This window comes from Sebastes fasciatus, chromosome 3 (assembly GCF_043250625.1).
Source record: "Sebastes fasciatus isolate fSebFas1 chromosome 3, fSebFas1.pri, whole genome shotgun sequence".
NCBI lineage: Eukaryota > Metazoa > Chordata > Actinopteri > Perciformes > Sebastidae > Sebastes > Sebastes fasciatus.
In genome coordinates this window covers 4,243,199-4,268,392 of record NC_133797.1, presented here as the reverse complement: position 1 = coordinate 4,268,392, position 25,194 = coordinate 4,243,199, and the positions used below count along the sequence as shown (strand labels likewise).

At 41.5% G+C, this 25,194-nt stretch overlaps 1 protein-coding gene across 1 annotated transcript in view; it reads right to left on the bottom strand.

The window, feature by feature from the left end:
• sorcs3a (sortilin related VPS10 domain containing receptor 3a) overlaps window positions 1–9,497 on the bottom strand; it is a 290,914-nt gene extending 281,417 nt beyond the window's left edge. Inside the window, exon 1 of the mRNA XM_074631018.1 lies at window positions 8,280–9,497. Within this exon, the coding sequence (XP_074487119.1) occupies window positions 8,280–8,978 (699 nt within the window). The 5' untranslated portion in view covers window positions 8,979–9,497. The remainder of the gene's footprint in view (window positions 1–8,279) is intronic.
• Window positions 9,498–25,194: the final 15,697 nt, after the last annotated feature.

Genomic DNA, 25,194 nt, shown 5'->3' with positions numbered 1-25,194 from the left:
TTTTTCTGGTTATATTTCAAATTATGAGGTTAGCTGTGCTGCTACTGCTTCCCACACAAAACCTTTGTGTAAATGTGGCTTTTTTTTCATTCTGCAAGGCTATCTGCACTATACGTTAAGGTATCCTGAAATTAAATATGGCCTACCATACATTACATGACTCACCCTATACATGCAATTCTGAAGTACTAAAATGTACGCATAAAGTGACAGAAGAATCCTTTGAAAACCCACATTGCATGAAATGAAGAGGTCAAGAGCGAGCCTCGGCCCAACCCCCGACGATACAAATTCTCCATTCATGTTTTGTGGCTTCTTGCCACAACATCATACTTCCAGTGCAAATAAAAACAAGGGACGGAGACACTAATTACTGTAGAGGAGGGAGGAGAGATCGAGGGATAAGGGAGAAAAGGCCCTGCTGGAGGGGTTACATTATTTATGTATCTTTCTCTCTTCCTCCAGAGCAGAGGGCCACCAGGGTAGTGGGAGAGAGAAGAAAAGAAACAACTTTATAATGTATTACCATCAGTAATTTAGGATGAGGGGTGAGAGATGGGTTGATGGAGACAGAGAGTGAGGCACAAGACCTGCCCCTCTACATCCTAAATCATATCTGCAGGAGTCCGTGGTTGGAAAATGCTACACAAGGCTCTGTCCTTGTTGGTTGATCGCTGGGCTCTTTCTACTACTACTATGGATGGTGCATGTAATGTAATGATGACCGTGACATGCAAGCAAACAGCCAGTCAGGTTGATAAAGTATTTCTACAACATTATTTTTTGCAGGATGCGTTCAAAACAGGAGTAGTTTATCTACTCCTGCTTCAAAAGACATCCTGCACAACAAAAAAAATGTGAGTATTGCATTTGTCCAGTCTTCAGCTTTAAAGGGACTGTTTGTAACTTCTTACGCGTATAAATCACCCGGGTCGGTGTCCAATGCGCGCTCGCATATGATATGTGCGCTCACGTGTGGCTACGCTGTTCAGACTCAGACTCGGACTCCGACACAAACTATCTAGTTCTATCTAGTGAAGCCCGTCTGTTAAACAGTGTTGGCTGCAGTCGGAGGACGCGGGGGAGACCGTAGCTTTGGTCTCCAGGGCCGGAGTCTCTGCTGTACTCTGCTCCTCTGCCTGCCTGCTTGCTTGCCTTCAGTCACACACCGCGCGTGTTCTCGCTCAGCTCGGTCCACCTCACCTGCATGTGCGCACACTCCACACTGCAGAAGAGTTACTTTAGCTCTGAGAATATTTAGTGAATGTACAGTGGACGTTTGTGCAGGAATAACCGCTGCAACTCCTCCAGACCAACAGAGGTTTCCCGTGTCTTGTGAAGTGACGGGGCTCTGCAGAGAGAACCGTTATCGTCTCCCCTGTTCCCTCTGGCCGCGGTCGGGAGGCTGAAGCAGGAAAAGCCAACACTAGGATCAGCATTGATTCATGGAGACCTTCGTCTGGTCAGCTAACATTACTGCCAAGCAGCTGAAATATAGAGTGATATTGTGGTTTTAGCTGACGTGTGACGCCTCACTGTTTTGAGCGATGCTCGAGCCCGACGCTGACTTTCGTTGACTTAACGGCCACAGGTGTCGCTGTTAACAAGCATTTCTGATTCTTGCAAACAGTCCCTTTAAAAGGTCCAGTGTGTAGGATCTGGTGATATTTTGTGGTCAGTAGGGATGCACCGATAACAATGCCGGGTCGGATATCGGGCATATAAATGTATATCTATGTATTTATTTGTTACATTTTGTTTTAAAAAAAGTTAAGAAAGCAATGTCCCTCTTTAGAGCTATTTGGAGCAGAGCTAGTGCGTAGAGTGTGTGTGTGTACGTGGGAAGTGAGCGTTGAAGCAAGAGAGAGAGAGCGGCGGCGACGACAGGAGCGAGTAACGTTATCGACTCGGGCCCAAGCAGGAAAAGTTTAGTTTTTCCGTTCTGGGCTACTAGAGAAACATAGCGGGCCGGCTCCGTGAAGAGGACGCGCTCCCTACGTAGATATAAACGTCTCATTCGAAGGTAACGAAAATGCAACAATTCTTATTATCAGGTGATGATACACTAAACCCCGACTTGTTACACACTTGTCCTTTAGATATCTTATACACATGCCTGGAACATGTGTGTTTTTGCTGCGGTGACATTTTTACCTTCAGACGCCGCTATATTGAGAGTCTGTGTGTGTTCCTCCGGTTCTCAAGAGGGATTTGGGAAACACACACGGCTCTATTGATGGCTTGCCAGTTATTACTGACCTGTCCCTGCGTGACTTCTCATGACTATAAAGGACCACTAATACTCGCACCATCTTAATTTTCCTCCCCCCCCGCCCCTCCCTCAACGGATGGAGGACTTCAAAGACAGTGCCATGTGCCACGGTACATGAAAAGAAAACATCAAGGAGTGACAGTGTGGCGTTGACCAGCTGCAAAGGCTGACACCATGTCCTGAACTATCGACAAACTCTGCCCACATTTATGCTCACTCACAGTTTTCTTAAAGAAACAATAACTCATTGTGGATGCGGTCGAGAGGAAATCTCAAGGTTCCCTTAGTAGAGATGAATGTTTCAAGATGACACTAAAAGAGGCACTGCTAGTGCTATCCATTTTGTATTCAAGCTGTCAGTCACAGAGCCATTATGCTCATGACTGCAGAGTGTTGGTGGGGGGGGGGTACACAGCCACAAAAATACGTCAGTAAAGAACTTGTCACTTTGCTGTTGGGATGCTTCATTGGAATTATGCCCACGAGTGTAATAAATGACAGTTAGTCCCAACACTGCTACCTCTACATGCTCAGTTAATACCGAAGGTTAAGGCTTTGAACCCGTGTAAGCCTGAGGCAGAGACACACAAAGACACATACAGCGACAGACAGAGAGACAGAGAGACAGAGTGGCAGGGCAGCGGGGGCAGAGACAGCTAGTTGGACAGGTACAGAGAGACAGTGAGAGTGCATTAGCCTTGTGTACACGCCTCAGAGGACACACCATTCCCCCCCAGGGGAACCCACAGCAGCGTCAAGTCCTCCCAGAGGTAGTCACAGTACAAGACACGGCCGACCAATCTGGCTGAAATAAGACAGAGAAAGTCTCTAGACCGGAGAGGTCGTGAATGTATGGGGCACTCGAGCAAACAAGGAACCAGCCAGCCAGACAGCTGAGGTTCATTTACATTTAGATTCTGGACATTTAGTAAAGAAGAATTAAACGGTTGAGCAGGTAAGAGTTAGTTTGGTATCTCGGCTAAAGGTTCGGTGGAATCAGTCACTCAATATTGGTCATTCTCTACTAAAAGGAAATGTGGTGGTATCAACAAGTTCTCCAGTCTAAACGAGAAAAACATTGTTTGTCATTGCCTTAAAGCGGCAGTAGGCAGTATATTGTTTGGCGTCACTGGGCAAAAATTACGTGATAACCTTTCAGAATATTGTAATTTTTTTTTGTGATATGTATACTTCATTTTTTCCCCTTTTTTTGAGGTTGTTTTGGTATATGCAATTTATAGTTCATAATTACAATAGTTTATAAACTATTTTTTAAATAGTTGAGCTTAGAAACAAACACAATAAATACACTAGAGAAAACAACATCAGTATTCAAAATTGAAATAAATACAAAAAAAGAATAGAATAAAATTAAAAGAAAATAATAACAATACAAAGAGAAAAAAATAAATAATAAATTAAATAAACAAATAAGTTAAAGGTCCCAAAAGTGAGATTTTCATGTCTTTTATATTATTAAGCAGGTTTAAGTGCTTTATAAAAACGGTTAAACTATCAAAACGCTCAATATATGGAGAAATACACACTGCCCTTATTTAGAAATTGTGCGTTTGAAACAAGCCGTTGGTATTTCTGTCCATTTGTGAGGTCACAAATATACAATATATAGACCATTACACAGTTTTAAACATAAACATTATAAATGTGTCCCAGTTTATTTCCTGTTGCAGTGTATGTGAATAACATCAGCTGACAGGAAGTAAACATTGACCCAAGCTGTTGCCTAGCAACGCAATTCCATTGAAATGCACTAAAACGGAGTGTTTCAGACAGAGGGTGAATACAGATATATTCAGAGAGACAGAATGAGGAGAATAACGTTTTTTTTTTTTACATTACAGCATGTAAACATGTTCTAGTAGAAACACAAAATACAAGTAAGAACCTGAAAATGAGAATGATATGTGACCTTTAATAATGGGGGGGGGGGGGGGGGGGCAGAGATATAGCAATATCATTTCCATGGGCACACACATGCGTCCGCCTTCACATGTAAGGTCACTTCCAGGCACATGTACGTATATGTGCATGCGTGCTAACCCATGTGTACCTATGTAGCTATATTTTCCCTTCTGTCAGAGTCCATCTCTTCTCAAAAACATCCTCCATATTCCTTATTTTGTGAGTTCTCTTTTCCATAACTTTTACTTCTTGAATCAAACTTCCATTTTATATAATCTGGGGGTTTAGTCATGTGCTTCAGTGCTGTGATTCTGAGTATTCTAAATAAGTAACGTTCCTCTTTACCGAGACCAATTGGGGGTTTCCCCGAGTATGATATGCTCTGCTTCTAAAAACAGATGTTTTTTGAAAATGTCTTCTATAAACTTAAAAAACTTCTGACCAAAACAAATTCAATAGACAGCATGTGTAGAAAATGTGTAAATGATTTGCGTTACTTTCAACACAGTTTCTCCAGCACTGGTCTTCTTTTATATTTGGAAGTTATTTCAGGTCAAGTGTCAAGAAATATCTCATATTTGTTTTCCAAGCGAATTCTCTCATGAACAATGAACTTTCATGTTTCCATTCTTCATTGGTTATTTGGGTTCCCAACTCTTCTTCCCATTTTCCCCCCATTCTTAGCATATTGTAATTCAAGTGTTCTGAGAGAAAACTAGACTTCTGCACCTCTTCACGGCTCTGTGGTAGTGTGTGGAGAGCAACGATTTGGCCAAAACAGCACACCACACACTAACAGATTCCATTCATGAACAACAAGAGTCCCGATTAAAAAAAACAAAATCTCGCAAAATCTCTCAGGATCAAACGTGACTTCAGTCAGCTTGGTTCTCTATTGGCTATCGTTCTTTCCCACATGACTGCGTCATCGGCTCTCCTCGGGGTTCCCCACACACAACAGGATATCCCATCGTAAATATTGAACATGTATGATATTTACTATTTGAAATCGGTGCAGCCAGGATAAACTTCCAAGCCGATTGGGGGATGTAAAAAATACTCTTTACATACCTCACACCACAGGATTATCTGGAAAGATCATCTTAAGAACCATCAAAAAAATCAGGGCTTTGCTGACTTTCTTCGGGAGGGGGGAGATCGGGCTCAGAATGGGCTTGACTCTCGTGCAGTGTGTGCCCGACATTACAAAACCGACCCATAGGAACCTTTTTCTGATGTTGCACCTCTTTGGTTTATTGTTTGGTTGAGGCAACTAGAACTACTTGGCTAAGGATAGCCTAGGGACTGCTTGTAGAAGACTTGCTTGGCCGAGGTTAACAAAAGATTGTGGTCATGGTGAAAAGAAACCAATGTTGACTGTTGATACGAAACATGGTACAAACAACAACCTCTGGTGCCATAGTCAGACTACTTTCAACAGTCATGGCTGAAAGTCAGATGCTTTGTACACCCAACCCAGCCCGACTTACTTCTTCAGGTAAACCTAACCATACGTTGTTAAAATTATTACATAATTATATATTTTTTATACATTTTGACCATCATTAAATAGCTAACAGTGTTGAGACAAGACAGGGAATGTATGCCATGCATTAAATGTTCCCCTCTGGAATAGAAGCAGGAGTATTTTTGTTCAATGGTATCTGTCTTAATCAGGGTGGGGGAAAAAATGTATCGCAATTTAAAAAAAAAATGTTTTTATGATTTTTAAATTGATTTTATAATGCCAGAATCTATATATTTGCTTAATTTGAGTCTTTAAGTGCCATGTCTTTATTATTTTATTTTTGAGTTGCTGGGGGAAAAAAACAATAATGCCTGAAAAATTACTGATATATTTGACTTCAGGACATCTCTGACTACATACATGTTGAAAATCAAACATTTTTACTGGATTAATTTAGAGATTTTCCAAAGTAAAAGTCCCTAGAAATGTATGATCTCACTTTTTCTCACGGACTAGTGTTAAAACAGTTAACAAAGTTTGCAATAAAATCGTAATATCGAATTGCTATACTTAAAAATCGCAATACATATCGAATCGGCACCCAAGCATCGTGATGGTATTGAATCGGGAGACAAGTGTATCATGACAGCCCTACAGTAGGTCTTAACCACGAGACCAACAGGAAGCCTCAGGTGGTTTGAAGGGTCTAACCAAACAACCAACTTGTCGGTCAACGGGCGGTTACATAAACAAGTCAAGGAGGCTGAACCAAGCCGGTCATCCATTCATCCAGCGAGTCATCCCGTTAGCCGGCCACTCACTCTTACTCTAACTTAACTACTGCTGCAGTTAAGTTCGAGGACTTCAAGCTCAATCTCCCTGTCCTACCGCTCCATTCATCACCCGAACGAGCACCAGCGGCCAACGGAGAAAGATTAAGTAGCAGATCTCTCTCGAGGATGCTCTCGAGGGCCAGGCCTGATTCCTCGGATTTTTTGAAACAGTGGCCTCAGTCTTCAAGATAATTATTAAAGATTCAAAGCTGAGGGGGGGGGGCAGCGGCAACAAAATAACCTCCTCACCCCCTCTCTCCATCCAGAGCACACTCATGCAGTACACACATACACGAGATGTGCCCACACACACACAAACATGTTCCCCTCTCACAGCGCCTCAGTCTTCACTGCGGGATAAAAAAACAAGTTCATGCACCGTGTCATAATCGGCTCAGACAAGACCGAATATGTGGGATTCTTCTTTCTTTTTTTTTCAGATGGAATAAAGCGAGAGGAACAGCCACAACAACAAATTAAGCTTGTGGAAACCACAAAGAAGGACCCCATCGGCTCCCCGCGAGCTCACACGCTTGTGTAAATGACTTTGATTCATTTTCTCTCATTATTCTCCTCATATGATGAGGGCCCTCTTGTGTAAGAGGGGGTTAGGGTTTCCGTCCAGTCCATATGCACAACGGGCTGGAATGTGGTCAGTGTCATTTTAGACACAAAGTAAGTGGTACCATTTACTGCTGCTGTAAGGATTTACAGACGTGATGGCAGCAGGTCACGCCTCTCTTTGACCTGAACAGAACGTGTTGTGACACACATAGGTGTTGTCCTTCTGCACCCAGAGAACAAGGGAAGATTCAAATTTTTTATCTTTAATAAACTGATAAATTAAGTGGTTAGAATAACAAGTCAATTCTATGTTTAATGTCATGATCCTACTGTACCATCAAAACCATAATCCCTGAGTCCATGCCATTAGGGCGTCTTTGTTTCAAGGAGGCACACATCTCCTGTTTAGGATTAATGCTTAACACCCCCGTCTGTGGTAATGCATTCAGGGCTGACACCTTTTTTTATTTGCAATATAAACACTGTACATATGGCACATCACCTATTGTATTTAAAAATAAATAAATAAATAAACAGACAATAAAGCTGAATTTAGTGAATTCAGTTCGGTAAACCTCACGATTCAGGGGGAAGCATAAACTGTCATACAGAAAGAGAAATGCATAATCTAAAGAATTTAAGGGTTTATTGGAGATTGAGCAATAATTTATGACTCCCTCCTTCCCCAATCAATTAGTTTGGATGAAAAACCCTCGCATCATTAGGGAGGAATGAATTATGCAATAGCATATCTCAAATTCGGTGCTATATATCAAATATTTTTTTTCCCCCAATAAGGCTATAAATCATGACAAATTAAACATCATCATTCTTTCAGACCATGCATCACATCAGTGTGTGTGTATAAGGTTAATGTGATAAAACAGCCAAAATAAAGGCCATATCAGAGAGGGGCTTCCGTGCGTAATTGCTTTGGAGAGTCAAAGGTCGCGACCGAATACAATTCACACAAGTCGCTGCACACAAAGTCTGGCATTTAGTGGAGCAGTGCGCGGTGCCGGTGCGCATCTGGAGCTTTCCAGTGCACCTGTTAACATTGAACCACAACTCAGAGGCACGACAGAGCAACACAGAGTCTCTCTGCTCTCTCTCTCTCTCTCTGTGCGTAACATATCCCACACTCCTCATGTGGAATGTGAAGTCCTGGAAAAGCAACAGAGGGAGGAAAAACAATAAAAGAAATGCTGGTTTTACTCACGCTGCTGTTGTGTCCTGACCAGTAGACCACCGCGTGGTTGTGCGCAGAGTCCCCCGTCAGAGAGAAGGTGGTGCTGGTGAGTTTGGGCTCATCCTGTCGGTTATTCCCTCTCCCTTCGTCCCGGTTCCATCTGAACGAGGACCTGCCCTGCTTGTGTCCGTCAAACAACGAGCCCCGGTCCTCCTCCACCGGGGCGCCCCCCGCATCCACTCCGGTCCTGCCGGTCCGCCCGAACTCCGGACCGCTTCTCTTCTCTCTCCGGAGCCCAGCATCCTCACTCTTCTTCTCGGGCTGCTCGCCTCCTGCCTTCTCGCTGCTGCCGCGGTGACTTTCTTCACTGGACCCTGACGCATCTTCCTTTGCGCTAACTCCATCCAAACTGACATGCTGAGGGACATCCTGGACAGAATAACCGCCTACTGTCTCACGGCGGTCCTCGTCCACTCCGGCGTTTTCCTCTGCGACCCCGAGTTCCCTAAACTCCACTCGGATGTGTTTTCGGGTGTCCTGGTCCTCCGTCGGGTCGGTGCGCATCCCCAGCTGTAATTCCTCCTCCAGGTGAAGTTGAACCGGCGACGTGCAACATGCGCAAGAGATCTCCGCCTCGGCGTGTTGGAGGGTCTGAGCGGCTATCAGCATCAGCCAGAGACCCAAAGAGAAGAAGTGCAAGCCTGGGCAGGAGCCAGCCCAAGTCTCCATCGCTGACAGAGATCTGGGGGGGTTAGGGTGGGTGAAGGACCGTTGGAGACCTGAAGTCCCTTCTCTCAGGTCGATGGAGAATACACTGACGCCTCCTCGGTCGTCCGTCTGCTTGTTTTTAGGGGGGAAAGAAAAAGTGTTCTTCAGCGAAACTGTTCACGTCCAAAGGATCTTTGGTCGGGAAAAAGCCACCACACAGGAGGGAGGAGGAGCTGTATCACAGCCAGCTGCCGAGTGAGCGCCCGGAAGAGACAGTTAGAGGGAGAGGGAGGGAGAGAGAGAGAGAGAGAGAGAGGGAGAGAGAGAGAGAATGAGAAAGAGCAAGAGAGAGAGAGAGAGAGAGAGGAGCTGTCCGTGGTGCTGAGTCTTCCCCTCTATTTTGAGGCAGTTTAGCTCTTAGCAACGCAAAATCTCTGTATGGCACATATCATATCATATTATATCATATCATATGATCTAAAACAAATAATCAAACATATATATTTCAATGACATTTTTCTTAGACTATTTTCATCGTGTGCTTTTTATTTTTCCTCTGCAGTATTCATTACATTTTCATTAAAGTTCACAGTATTAACTGTAGCAACATTCAACGCAACTATAATGACTCAATGAATAAATAAAACACAATATATATATATATTGGTCACGTTAAATAATGTTATATAAGTCATATAATTGCTTATTATTATTACCTCCGCCACGGCCGAAGGCCTAGGAAGGAGGTTGTGTTTTCACAGGCGTTGGTTTGTTTTTTGGTTTGTTTGTCTGTTAGCAGGATTACTCCAAAAGTCCGAGATGGATTTGAATGAATTTGTTTGGAGGGGTGGGGTGTGGCACAATGAACAATCCATTCGATTTTGGTGGCGATATGTATCATGACCCGGCTTCAGGAATTTATTTTTAATAACTCCGCTCAGCCTGTGCATTAACACCACAGGCTTTAAAAGGTCCAATATTGTAAAAAAAAAAGGTGAGATTTTCATATCTTTTATATTATAAAGCAGGTTTAAGTGCTTTATAATTACTGTGAAAGTATCAAAACGCTCAATATATGGAGAAATACACATTCAGAAATTGTGGGTTTGAAACAAGTCCTCAGGATTTCTGTACATTTGGGATGTCACAAATCTACAATATTTAGACAATTTCAGTTTTAAATGTTAACATTCTAAATGTGTCCCAGTATATTTCCTGTTACAGTGTATGTGAATGGCATAAGCTGACAGGAAGTAAGCATGGACCCAAGTTGTTTCCTAACAACGCAATTCCGTTGCCATTCCGTTGAAATGCGCTAAAACGGAGCGTTTCTGATAGAAGGTGTATACAGGTATATTCAGACAGACACTATTAGAAAAATAGGTGTTGTTTGAACATTAAAGCATATGAACATGTTCTAGTAGAAACCCAAAATGCAAGTATGAACCTGAAGATGAGCATGGTATGTCCCCTTTAAGACATGCACAGTGTAACTGATGGCGCGTCACCCTGCCTCTTTCATTCTGCCTGCAGAGAGAGAGACAGAGAGAGAGCGGGGGGTGGAGGCACCTGTAGATTCGGCGTTTTTTTTAATTAAACTGGGTGAAATTATAGTCGAGTTCGACCAAAGCACACTTGGTGATTGTTGGAAAGAGTAATGACGAAGGTGAGTTCTATTTTGTTTCTGTCGAGTTTGAATGAAGTGTTTTACGATGCTCCGCTACGTACAGCTGATATCAACATAAAAAAAATACAGGTGGATGATGGCGCAAGCTGAACGGAGGGGGGGGCAGCAATCGTACTCGGGCAGCATGGCGGCGGTCTGCGCTCTCCGAGTGCCTTTCTAGTCATTATAGTGGAATCTGTTTCATTTCTGTAGAATTGATCAGCTCTTCTCTGTGGTGACGCAACAGTTTTTTTGGGGCAACGGAACCACCAGAAAACTTAGTATTTCCTAAACACTTCAGTTTGTTTTCTTAGGCTATTTGTTTTTTCTTTGTATTTACATAAAATATTGTAAATGTAATAATCCATAATTTGGTGATAATAAACTTTATTTAAAACTATGCTTACTTTCAAAAAACAGGCTACATGCCAGACTGCAGTGCCACCTGGGGTTAACATAGGCTACTTTAACAGAGTGCTTGGTATGGCTCGATAAGGTTGAGTTAAGAACAACATTTTCAACAAATTTTCACTGTTAGTGTCAGTGGGGATGCTTAGACTTTCAGCACAAACACGAATATTTTTGTTGCTAAATTATATTAAAAACAAGCGTAAAGTCACCTGTTTCATGTACCCTCAGGCCGGGGTTCTCAAAGTGTTTAGGCCAAGGAGAACATTTTCCAAGGATCCACTCATAATCGTAACACCGATTAAAGCTGCAGTAGGCAGAATGTTTTTGGCATCATTGAATGAGAGAGTGTGCTCCGGCTGGTGGGTGGTGCTTTGTATTTGATCTCAACATGGCGGCCCGGTCACAAACTTTCTCATTTCACAGCTGAACAGTACACTACAAGATGATTCTGAAAACATTTTACGTGACAGAATATTGATTCATCTTTGATCAGCTCTGTCTAGTTTGACAGCTGGCTCAGAGACGGCAAGGCTCCAGTTCGGCTCTGATTGGTTGTTTTTCCTCCGGTCTGTGAAATCTTGCAGATGCCGTTAGGAGCACCGGAGGCTGGTGCTGGAGCTGATCCCAGCTGACATTGGGCGAAGGCGGGGTACACCCTGGACAGGTCTCCAAACTATCACAGGGCTGACACATAGAGACAGACAACCATTCACACTCACATTCACACCCATGGGACATTTAGAGTCAACGATGAACCTAACCTGCATGTCTTTTAGACTGTGGAAGGAAACCGGAGGACCCGGAGAAAACCCACGTTATAACATGGGGAGAATTTCATATATGGTATATGAAAACTCCACACAGAAGGGGCCGGGTTTGAACCTCCGAACCTCTAGCTGTGAGGTGACAGTGCTAACCACCGCATCACCGTGCATAGCCTCTCAACACCAACATGAATAAAACGCAGTAGGCTAATGTTCCCTCAGAGCATTGTTTTGTTTTCCCAGTTTTGTTGCTAAATAATATTAAAAATGAGCGTAAAGTCATCCGTTTCATCTATTAATCGTAACACTGATCAAACATAATGCTTTCTACCATTTGTACTCTTCGATGCCATTGGAACTATTTGTATTCTAAATCGTTTCAACCAAAATACTTCAGACTTGTTTCATAGTGATAAACAGAAACACATTCCAATACCACTTCTAAACCTTTTAAACAGAGTGGTGATTTTATTCAAGTTGCATTTGGACTCAACTTAACAGCATGTATAATCTACATGTCGAGTAATTGATCTTAAAAGCTTTCAGAAAATGAACAGTATAGCAAGACTGGTTTGTGAAGGTTCTCAGTCATCCAGGTCATGGTATCCGAGTAAGGGTTAAATCAGCAGCAACTGAACTCGGTTTAGATTCTTGAAGACGTTTAGCTTCTCATCCGAGAAGCTTCTTCAGTTCTGGCCGGAACTGAAGAAGCTTCTTCTGAAGACGCTTTTTCTATATACGCTGATCCATGTTCTCAAATGTGATGAAGTTCTTTGCATCCTCCTGCAGCTTCAAAATTTATTTCTCTTTTTCGTCTGAAGAAGCTTTTTGGATGAGAAGTGAAACGTCTTCAAGAATCTAAACCAAGTCCAGTTGCTGCAGATTTAACCCTTACTCCGGTTTGGGGCCCCTTCTGTGTGGAGTTTGCATGTTCTCCTAGTGTTAGCATGGGTTTTCTCCAGGTTCTCAGGTTTCCTCCCACAGTCCAAAGACATGCAGGTTAGGTTCATTGTTGACTCTAAATGTCCCGTAGGTGTGAATGTGAGTGTGAATGGTTGTCTGTCTCTATGTGTCAGCCCTGTGATAGTCTGGAGACCTGTCCAGGGTGTACCGCGCCATCGCCCAATGTCAGCTGGGATCGGTTCCAGCCCCCCTGCGACCCTGAACAGGATAAGCGGTTACAGATAATGGATGGATTTAAACTTACCAGTCTGAAGCTGACTGTCAGTAAGTGCTTCAACTTTAAATAATGAACTTGTTGCTGTGTGTTACAATCATATCATAGTTTCTAACGTGGGTGGGAGAAATGGACACGATATGCTTGTTTTATTTGTGCAAATGGTCCCCATCTGTAGATATGATCTTGATATGTTATGAAACAGCACAGTTTCATAATTTATAGCAAATTTTTTCGTTGAACCCCTGACAGAGTGCCCTGGACCCCACTTTGAGAATCACTGCCCTACGATGCCGTCTATGTGCTGGGTTTTTAGCTATAAGCTCACTGACAGCAAGGTTATTGTTGACACAGCGCAGTTTGAGCTCACGTTTAAGCTGCGCTCATCGCTGGGTTCAGCGCACATCACAAAGATGGGCTTTCCTCGACGCAGCGAGAAGCCGCTGTGGCGCGGCACAAGCTGCTGGAAATAATGGGTTTTCAAAGCGCAGTGGTGCCGTTGTCGCGTTGTGTCAGAAAAGACCTTCAGTTTGTGAGAGATGGAGAGAGAGATGGAGAGAGCTAACTGAGATGAACTGAAATAATCAAGCAGGAGCAAAAAACTGATGAATATTAGTTTATGCTAGAGACTAACACGCCAAGCTCACGCCAAAGGGACGAGTTATTCAGTTTTCTTTTCTGACAAATTTTCTTTGGGGGAGGACCCCCAGACCCCCACTGTGGTTTTGAAATTCTCCCTATTTTTAAGGTCTTAAGGTTTGCATGTATGGATCCTGATGGGCAGGTGGAAGCTTGTATGGCAGCCTCTGCCATCAGTGTATGAATGTGTGCGTGTCAATGGGTGAATTTTGTAGTGTAAAGCGCTTTGAGTGGTCGGAAGACTAGAAAGGCTGTCGAGCTGAATGGACTCCGAACAGTAGACCAGATTTTATTCTGCTCCAAAGACTGAAATAGACTCTTTCTGCTAGAAAAAAAGGACATGGGGTATAGGCTATATCCTGGAACGTAATTGTAGATGCTTTTGAGGAACCGTGGCAAATAAAGCAAACTGTTGCTGAAAAGGAACAACACACTTACTACGGTTTACAACTTTTTCTTCCCTACCTGTCCCCCAGCATGATCTGTCCATCTAGAAACCACGCTCAGAACCTGTAACACCTACTATTTTATCACTGGTGCACCCCCCACTAAATTCAGTCACTTTGTTCTGGAACCGGGCCTGTTCTCACAGCTCAAGGACAGAGAACTTCCAAGGGAAAAATACTGGAGCACACTTGATTGATTTACAGCCTTTAATGGTGCAAACAGACTTAACGTTTAAACACCACTGTGTCTTCATCAGAGTCACAGATGATTACACGAGGATAATATTATATTTGTCGCTTCTGTCATTGCGGTATGCTCCTTCGCTGGGAGAAGAGGACTCGGTCAGTCTGACGGTATGAGTGAGAAAAATACTGGCGCTGGCGCACGTGGAGCCCCGAGGGGGGGGGATTGTGGGGGGGTAACACTCACTGATGGATTGGGAAGAATTGGCAAGGAGTTGCACCACTCCTCGGGGGAAATAAGGCAGCGCCTAGAGGCATACGAGAGAAAGAGAGGGAGAGAGAGAGGCAGGGAGGGAGTGCTGGGATACAGCGCTGCCGCGCTCTGCGCATCAAGGACTTAGAGTGCGGATGGCATGGTGATATAAAAGCAGGAAACGTGTGTGTGTGTGTGTGTGTGTGTGTTTGTGTGTGTGTGTGTTTGTGTGAGTGTTGTAGGTGTGTGAGAATGAAAAAGAGAAAGAGCATTTGTATGTATGAGTGAGTGAGTGAGTGAGTGAGTGAGTGAGAGTCCATGAGTGCAGCAGGGCTATTCATTAGTGATCTAGCATGTTGTGCCCTTGTCTATCAACTTGACTGGCCACAAATTGCACATCAGGAAACACTCAAGGGACCGTCGCTGAATTTCAACAAATTTCCAATCATATCAGTGTGAAAAGGGGATTTGTGGATTTCCAACTCCAGCTGCAGAGCACCCAGAGACACTCTAAATGTGTGAAGATATCAGTTGGAGGGAATCAGCACGGCATTAGTATAGAGAGAGACTTCTCTGTATTCCACAAAGCAGACGTGCACCTTTCAAAGTGGGAGTGTTGAATGAATCAGCTGTCCTTACAGCATCTTATTTAAAGAAGATAGAATCCATATTTTTCATAATAACTATGTTGCGACAGTTGGGGATGTCAAAGTTAACGCGATAATAACGAAAATTTGCCACTAATTCATTTAATGCATTAACGCAACTTGCAACTTTTAGGTTGTTGCGGGCTCAGTTTTAAAACATCATCATATGAAACAAAAAAAAAACCTAAGGAATCCATCGGTACCAACCATGTCATACTAGCTTGTGGAGAAGGAGGTGAAATAACGTTCCAAACTTGCTATAAAATGTTGGCAGGGAAATACTGGCATGGCTATTTTCAAAGGGGTCCCCTTGACCTCTGACCTCCAGATCAGTGAATGTAAATGGGTTCTATGGGTACCCACGAGTCTCCCCTTTACAGACATGCCCACTTTATGATAATCACATGCAGTTTGGGGCAAGTCATAGTCAAGTCAGCACACTGACACACTGACAGCTGTTGTTGCCTGTTGGGCTGCAGTTTGCCATGTTCTGATTTGAGCATATTTGTTATGCTAAATGCAGTACCTGTGAGGGTTTCTGGACTGTATTTGTCATTGTTTTGCATTGTTAATTGATTTCCAATAATAAATATATACCTAAATTTGCATAAAGCAGCATATTTGCCCACTCCCATGTTGATAAGAGTATTAAATACTTGAAAAATCTCCCTTTAAGTTACATTTTGATTAAAAAAATGTGTGATTAATTTGAGATTGATCGCTATAAACTATGGACAATTATGCGATTAATCACAAAGTGACAATGTGGAAGAGGTGTTTCAGCTCATGTTTAGCTGTTAGAGTTTTGGTTCACTCTCACCGCTCTCATAGCGTTGTTTCCAGCAGTAGGCAGCTGTTTTCAGAAAAAAAGCTCTAAAAATACTACCAACAACCAAAACCAGAAATGAATGGGAGCCCGCCTACGATGCTGTATCCAGTTCTCTTAATACATCCATGCCCTGCTGTACCCTCCTACAACGCTTCCTGGCTGCACCTGATTTGACAAACACTTTCACTCGTGCGCTGTCTGCTCCCGGATTTTAAAGGTCCCATATTGTAAAAAGTGAGATTTTCATATCTTTTATATTATAAAGCAGGTTTTAGTGCTGTATAAATACTGTGAAAGTATCGAAATGCTCAGTATACGGAGAAATACACATAACTCGTTTTCAGAAATTGTGCGTTTGAAACAAGCTGTCAGGATTTCTATTTGTGATGTCACAAATATACAATATTTAGACCATTACAGAGTGTTAAAATGTAAACATACTAAATGTGTCCTAGTTTGTTTCCTGTTGCAGTGTATGTGAATTACATTAGCTGACAGGAAGTAAACATGGACCCAAACTGTTGCCTAGCAATGCAATTCCGTTGCAATTCCGATCAAATGCACTAAAACGGAGCATTTCAGACAGAGGGTGAATACAGAGATATTCAGACGGAAAGAATGAGGGAAATAAAGTTGTTTTTTTAACATTACAACATGTAAACATGTTCTAGTAGAAACACAAAATACAAGTATGAACCTGAAAATGAGCACGATATGGGACCTTTAAACCGGACCAACATGGCGGCGTAAAACATCTGAGGTGAGAAATAAGCCGTGCAATTGCTGAATCCGCCTTCATTTTAGATCGGCAACAGTTAGTTTAAAAGTTTTCTATTGGTTTCTGTATCCACAAGGCCATGCTGCTTTGCCCAAGGCCAGTTGGTCCCATCCTGGGAGTCAGGTTGCAAGATAATTTCAAAGGGTCATAACAGGCTAGGAAATCAGAAAAAATATATATTTTTCTACAGAGAAAATCATTACATTATTTATCAAAGATATATATTTTTTAGACCTTTTGTTTAATCATTTTCTTGTGAATTATTGATCATGTTGGCTCTGTAGGCATGTAAACGTATTCAAATAAACAAATCTGAGAAGGAATAATCACTCTTTGGTTGAACTGGTCTCAATGTAAGAAGTTCACAAGTAGACATAGCTTCATTTCAATAGTTCAGGAATACACTTATTGGCTTCTTTGCGAGTGATACCACTCTAACATGTACGGTAAATGTGAAGCTGGATCAAAGCAGGCTTGTTTAGCTTGCTTAGCTTAGAATAAAGCAAAGCACCTGTACCTAACCCCCTAGAATTGGCGATTGTCATTTTTTCACTTAGGTTTTTGTAGAGATTTTCGGACAGAGCCAGGCTACCTGATTCCAGCATTGATGCTAAACTAATCTAACCGGTTCTTGGCTTTAAAGACATATTTAGAGCACAGACGTGTGAGTGGCATCAATCTTCTCATCCAACTCTCTGCAAGAAAGTGAATAAACGTGTGTCCTAAAAGGATATGACCAAGCAGGCCATCACCAAAAGAAAAAAACTCTAAGTAACTCGGATCAACACAGAGACAGGGACAGTGGAACTGAATTATTTCAGAGAGCGACGTGTAATGAGATTTTAATGAAAGTGAATGGAAGTTCTCATCTCTTGTGATGATGCCATTCATCAATTACTGTAGCTTACTAATGGAGTGGAAATTACTAATCCCTTTTAACGATGAATCAGATGGAATTTTTCAAATCAATTCAAGTAAGATGTATTTTGTGACTTGAAGAAGCACTGCACCAAAAAGGAGCTGCGCGCACACACACACACACACACACACACACACACACACACACACCTCACAAATAAACGAGAAGCTATATCAGATTATATTATATTATTAAATTTTTAAAAAAACACATTTTTGATATGAAGCACTTCAGCTGTGAATGTCATATTTTTTCAATAACGTCGTGTGATGTAAGGGTTCGTGGATGTTTGTGGATGATTGTAAAACCAAGGATGAGTCATTGTTTTGTTCGTACATAAGATGTAGATGAAAAATACTCATCAAGAGAGCCTCAGACTAGAATCCGGTTAAAAAGAAAAACTTTCAAAGTCACTTTCTGGCAGTGTCAGGGCTGGAGCCAAATCATTTTGATTTTTAATTTATTCTTGAATTGAAAAAAAAAAAAAAAAAAAGACACTTAAATGTATATGTGAACATGAAATAGCTGTTTCAAAGCCTTTTTCAAGCTGCCAACAGCATTCTAGTAAGATGAATCATTTACTTACTCACTCATTTGAGGCCTAAAAAGTTGTCAAAACTAGATATGTTGAGTCTAACAATACTGGAATTAGCCTATAAAATACCCACTATGTGTTTTAGTTTGTTTTTAATTGTAGAATGTAATTCTACCCACGTTGCTAAAAATGAACAAACAAAGCAGAAAAAGGAAAACATTATGTGTTGTTGAACTTGACAGACGGATGGACTGAAAATTACAACTGTCATGGGTGACTGGAAATCATAAAAAAATGACATCAGAAAAAAACTACATAGTTGGGCTTAAAAGCCCTGTGTTTGTTGGACTCATCCACCTCCCCTTCCGCCCGCCCGGTGTTTGTCTTTTCACTCTTTAAACTACGTCACCACAGTCACTCTTGGTGCACTTTCTCGGAGCGTTTACTGTCGCCGCGGATGGGTTTACATTGTAGTTAATGGAGCGCCCGGTGCGTTCCATACCGCAGCTAAAGGGTGCCGTGTGTGTTGGTACCAAACACCGACGGCCGTGAAAAAGCCTCGGTATATATACATATGACAATATAGCATGTTTTCTGGTAATTACCTCCGCCAAGGCCGAAGGCCTAGGAAGGAGGTTATGTTTTCACCGGCGTTGGTTTGTTTGTTTGTTTGTCCGTTACCAGGATTACTCCAAAAGTCCGTAATGGATTTTAATGACATTTTTTGGAGGGGTGGAGTGTAGCACAATGAACAATCAATTAGATTTTGGTGGCGATCCAGATCATGATCCGGATTCAGGAATATTTTTAACTGTAGATTCAACTGTAGATTCAGCGTTTTTTCACATTAAACTCTGTGAAATTACAGTTGATTGGTTTGATGGTGAGTTTTATTTTGTTTCTGTCCAGTTTGAATGAAGTGTTTTACGATGCTCCGCTACGTACAGCTGATCTCAACATAAACAAAAACACACGTGGATGATGGCCCAAGCTGAAAGGAGAGGGGGGGAGGAGGTCTGCGCTCTCCGAGTGCCATTCTAGTTTTACATGGGTTTGAGATTTTTCAAATTTGTATTCTGTTAATCTTTTAATCCGGAAAGCAATAAAATAATTTATAAAATTATGATATATTTATCAATGAGATGTCAACATTGTACATAATTATAGGCATGTTATGTGTTTATGTACTTTTCAAAATAAAAAAAAGATTACTGTAGTAGCAACCATCTGACAAAACAACGCTACGAGAACTGTTTTTACTAATTCACGGCACTATGTAATAAAATTATAATATAATGAAATGCCAATTACTTTGTAAAAGTCCATAGAATTGTGAGTATTTTATTTGGTTCTCAGGGTAACTAAGATCATGATTATGTCCGTTATTGCATGTGGGTCCAATGGGATAGGAAAGTTTGACTAGCCGCTGGTGGCCATTTTTAAAAATGGCTGCCACGGCCACGCAGGGTGTGTTGGTGAAGTCCCAATATCCAGTTTTGTTGCAAATATATCTATCAACACAACTGCCAAATTTGGTGCTTTTATCACAAAATGAACAATTGTCACGGTACTATTGAGGTAGGACGCCCCACTATTATAATTCAGCTTTTGAATTCATGCTAAAATCATATAATTACTGTCGCAAAGAGCTGTGGTTGGTCTGCTTTGCTTTCACACCACAAATGATTACCTGAAGTAGCTTTCCTGTTAAACATTGACTGCCCCACAAACTTCCAAGCAGAACACATCAGCCTAGTCAGCATGTAAAAATAAATAAATAAATAAATTTGGCACTGCTTTGGTGCTTTGAAAGCCAATGATTCAATCAGTTGATTGATTGACTGTGTCAAGGGTAAATATTAGTGGTGGAGGAGTTATTTCATTATTTACTTACGTAAAAGTACCAATACACTGTAAAAATACTCAATGTATTGAGAAATTAAAGTAAAAGTTCAAAATTATTATCAGGAAAATGAAGTTAAAGTATTGAAAATAAAAGTGCTCAAAGCCGATAAATGCCCCCTGTTAGTGTTTATATGTTTCAGAAGTGTTTTGAAAACTAAACTGATGAATTGTTTCAGTTATTTTTCATGCAAAAATACTCTATCCATTGAAAAATTAAAGTAAACGTGCAGAAGTATTATCAGCAAATTGTACTTCATAATGTATATAAGATGTATATAATAATGATATTATTACATAGTATATTATTAGAATATTATTACTCCCGTAATAATGTTTAGCAGCATTTTTCTCTCGTAGCTGGCTGAGGTGAAGTTAATTTTTTATTATTTTATATAGGGCTGCAACTACTGATTATTTTCATTATGGATTATTCTGCTGGTTTGATCAATCCATTTCTTCTATATTATAGTCACAATTAAAAAAAGCTCAAACCTTCAAATGTCTTGTTTTATCACACTAACAGCTCAAATCTGAAAATGATTCAGTTTACTGCAATTTAATTATATTTCCGGTACACATTTGAGAAGATGAAACCATTAAAAATGTTTGGTATTTTTGCATGAAAAATGACTGAAACAATTAATCATTTTTTGTCAACAGATTATTTTTTTTTAATTTAATTATTATTTTTTTTTATTTTTATAATTGACAAATCAACTAACTGATTAAAGCTGAAGTAGGCAAGATTGGAGCAAATATGATTAAAAAGGGTTATTTTTTATAAAACGGTCGCTATATCCTGACAGTAGTACATGAGACAGATAACCTGAAAAAAAATCATGTGTCTCTGTGTTCCTCCGGTGCTCCTAAGGGCATCTGCAAGATTTCACAGACCGGAGGAAAACAAGCAGTCAGAGCTGATGTGAGATCCGCTATCCAGCTGCAGTCTATGAGAGCCGGCTGTCAATCACTTGTGAACTCCGACCAAACGGTCAAACTAGGCAGCGCTGATCAAATATGAATCAATATTATGTTACTGTAATGCCTATTTCTCTCCTCAAATGTTTTCAGAATAATTTTGTAGTGCACGGTTTAGCTGTTAAATGAGAAAGTTTGTGAAATCTGGTGAAAGAACGCCAAGTTCCAGCCACATGACCGGAGCACAGCCAATAGGAACGCTCTCTCAATGAAATGACCTGTGATTGGTCAAAGTCTCCCGTCACAGGCTAGATTTCCTAAAGCCTGAAAACAGAGCGATGAGGAGGTGCAGAAGTCTAGTTTTCTCTCAGAACACTTTCATTACAATATGCTGAAAGGTTAATATGGAATTTTTGCCCAATGATGCCAAAGATATACTGCCTACTGCCACTTTAAATGACTAATCATTTAAGCTCAATTTCTATGTGCTGGGTTCTGTTTAAAAGGGATCTCGAACGATCTGCCAAATGATCTCTCAAAATGATCTGTTTTCTGATCTGCCGCTACTGAAGTTAAGGTTTGGCTAAAGAGCAACTTTACATATATCCACTTATTTGAAATAGTAAAATAAATCAGTGAGTCTGCGGAAGTAGTGACAAGCTCCATAGAAACGTTTGCCAACAATATCCCCACAGTGACTGTAGACTACGGGCATTTCTGAACCCACAAACCATTAATGGATCCGTCCACGCTGCTTTGGCCTTGCGTGCTGCTGCTTGCAGCTCAGAATTGGAACTCTATGTTGGAGATGTGAAGGAATACAAGGCTGCGTCCTACAGGCTGAGACATTTACTTGCTAAGTGAACGTTATTGTTATTGCACACTAACTTTCTAGCACAATCCTCAAGAGTATGCCACCCCCTCATGTCGCTGCGTTTTTTGAGAAATATGAGTAAATGACTGATAAATCCTTGAATCTTGAATCTATGTTTATGGTGTGTACAGTAACTGTATAACACTCACTTAACCAACCTTGAGACCTTGAAAACCTTCTGGTCCTCCTCCAGAAAGAGCTTCAGAGACCTTTTTTTTCCTGCATTCTGGTGACTTTAAAAGACTGAAAATAACAGAATAATATTCTACTACACAGCAATAGCATTTTTTATGTTAAACTTTAATTTTACCTTTAATTCTCAGGAAAGAATACAGAATAATTATTCCCTCTGGGGTAAACTTGGATGAATCCCTGGCATAAAATAATATTCATCAGTTTTTATAAATTTTTTTGCCCCCCTGCTTGAGTATTTCTTTAATTAGCTCTCTCCATTTCTCTCTCCTCTCACTCACTGAAGGTCCTTTTTAGACACAATGCGTCAACGGCACCACTGCGCTCTGAAACATGTTATTTCCAACGGCTTGCGCCGCACCACGGCGGCTTTTCTCTACGTCAGGCAAAGCCCAACTTTGTGGGTGACATGTACAGTACCAGAAACAGGTTGTGATAAGGAAACGGAAAAAAGTGTGAAAATGTGCCGTAAATCAGGAACAATACAGGAGAATTGTGACCCCCGGGAGGAAACCGGGAGAGGGCAACAAAAAACGGGAGTCTCCCGGGAAAATCGGAAGGGTTGGTAAATATGATAACACTATAAACTGATTATGGTCTCTGTCTTTAGTGTTCATTGCAACCGCTGGTCTTTGCCTTTAGTTCTAAAAAACTGGGTACATCTGTCCTCTAGATTAAACAAAGCAAAGCAAGGACAAAGCAAAGTCACGCTCACTCTGATCTGGGCTGGCGTCCCTCAATCAAGGCATGTAAAAACAGAAATCAACCAACAGTGTTGAAAGTTTCATTAATTTTTCCTGACTGCCACAAATTATGGAAATCCAATGATTGAACACTGTCTCTGGTGGTCATCTGTAATTGGTACAGTAGAGGCATACATAACTTGTTTAGGGATGTGATTTCCCAAGAGCTGTCGAGAGTGAGTGACCGATATTGCAGTCTAACCAAATGGCGTATGCATGACAACAACGTTCTTCCTTTTGGCGTGTAGTCTGTACCGACTGCAATGTGAATACACCCGTGTAAATATGCTACGCTCAGAGCTAGTGACATAGAATAAAAGGTGAGAGAGACCGCTGATGGTGGCTGGGAGGGGAGGTGGATGAATCCAACAAACAAAGGACTTTCATCCGGGAGACCCATGTTTTCCCTATTTATTTTACTTGGTTAACATACGTATTTGACTTAGTTTACATACTTATTTGAAGCCCAAACAATGTTTTTCCCAAACCTAACTAAGTGGTTTTGTTGCCTAAACATAACTGCGGCCGTTACTGTAGTTGTGTTACCTAAACATAACCGTGACCTTTTCGCGGTAACAACGTGGCGTGAAATGACACGTGTAAAGCCGAAAATACATCATCAGGGCACACGGAATGTCCATAAAATGTTGTGCTATTTATGGTAAATGAAATTGCATTCATATAGCGCCTTTCTACTCTTTCAACAACTCAAAGCGCTTTGAACAACATGTCAGCATTCACCCATTCGCACACCGATGTCACAGCCTTCAGAAGCAATTTGGGGTTCAGTGTCTTGCTCAAGGACACTTCAACATGTGACCGGAAGAGCCGGGGATCAAACCGCCGACGTTCCGTGTGGTGGAAGACCTGCTCTACCGTCTGAGCCACAGCCGCCCATTTATACGCCTTCCCATGAGATCAGGTTGGACAGCGGATGGGTACCAGTTATGCTTGAGTGGAATGTGAGCCATGCCGCCCATGTAGAAAGCGGTATTGATTAAAACAGTCTAGCCTGAAAGGTGTAAATGAGGCATAATTCGATATACTGCAATCTTGAGTCAAGCAGTAAAGTTCTTGGTTAAGATAAGCAGACTGTTTTCATTCACTGTTCGTACTACAAAAAATAAATGCACTGTAATTCATATAACCCACATAATAGTGAACTAGGATGTGCAGGGCTGCCTCTAACAAAGTCATGTGATGTAGTATAAAGAGCGACAGAATCCACAGAGGGAGGAGGTCGGAGTGGCTGGTCCAACAAACACAGGACAAACAACACGTCAACGTTGACTTATTTTACCTTACTTTTCTTACGTAACTTACGCACTTAACTAGCGCCAAGTTTGTAAGTTACATAACAAATGTACTCAGGGAAAAATTGCGGTCACTATTTTGCAAAGGTTAGGGAACGATTTTGGTCATGGCAACCACCAACTATCCATGAACCGCAGTCTTCGGTTTAAAAGACAGATACTTGTTATGGTAAATGGACTTGTATTTATTTAGCTCCTTTCTAGTCTTCCAACCACTCTTCCACATCGATTTACACATGTCAGCATTCACCCATTCACACACTGATGGCAGAGGCTTCGGGAAAAAACTTTTTGGTTAAGTATCTCGCTCAAGAGCACTTGTGGACTGGAGGGGATCGAACTACCGATCTTTCGATTCCGGTGGGCGACCTGCTTCTACCTTTGAGCCACAGCCGCCTCAGTTTAACCCACTCGTCCACCCTGACCTCCTCCTTAAAATAAATTATTCACACAACTACCAGAGGTTGCTTGTCCGCAAAATGTAAACAGAAGATATTTTCAGCGTTTGAACAAATGGACCAATGCTGTCATTGTCCTGCTGCTGCCTGATAACAGCAACCATCCCCTCCAGGGTTTGTTTTTCCCAGTATGAGGTGATTGGTCAAATTGAGTTTATTTATCATAATAACAAAATACTGAACTATGAGTAAAACATTTTCCAAATAATCTGGATATTCACTGAAAGGAAACAAAACGGGAGAAAACTATTTCATAGCCTCTGGCTTCTCTTACAAAACACATATACATACAGCCTAAGCACTAATTGTAGATTTCATCAGAAGGGGGTCACACTTACTGAATCAATACAGACAGGGGGGTAAGGGGGGTAAAGGGGGGGCATGGTAAATACTCTGAAGCCTGGGGAATCAAGCATCGTCAGGGAACATGTGACATTTGGATGAGGCTCTTGGGACTTTCCTGGCACATCAAGCTGAAAGGTCAGGCTATGATAGAGAGTCCTTGGACACGCAACTGTAATTGACCTTTTCCTTTGATAGTAGGGCATGGATTGACATATGCTTCTATAGGGGCCCAGGCTTCATTC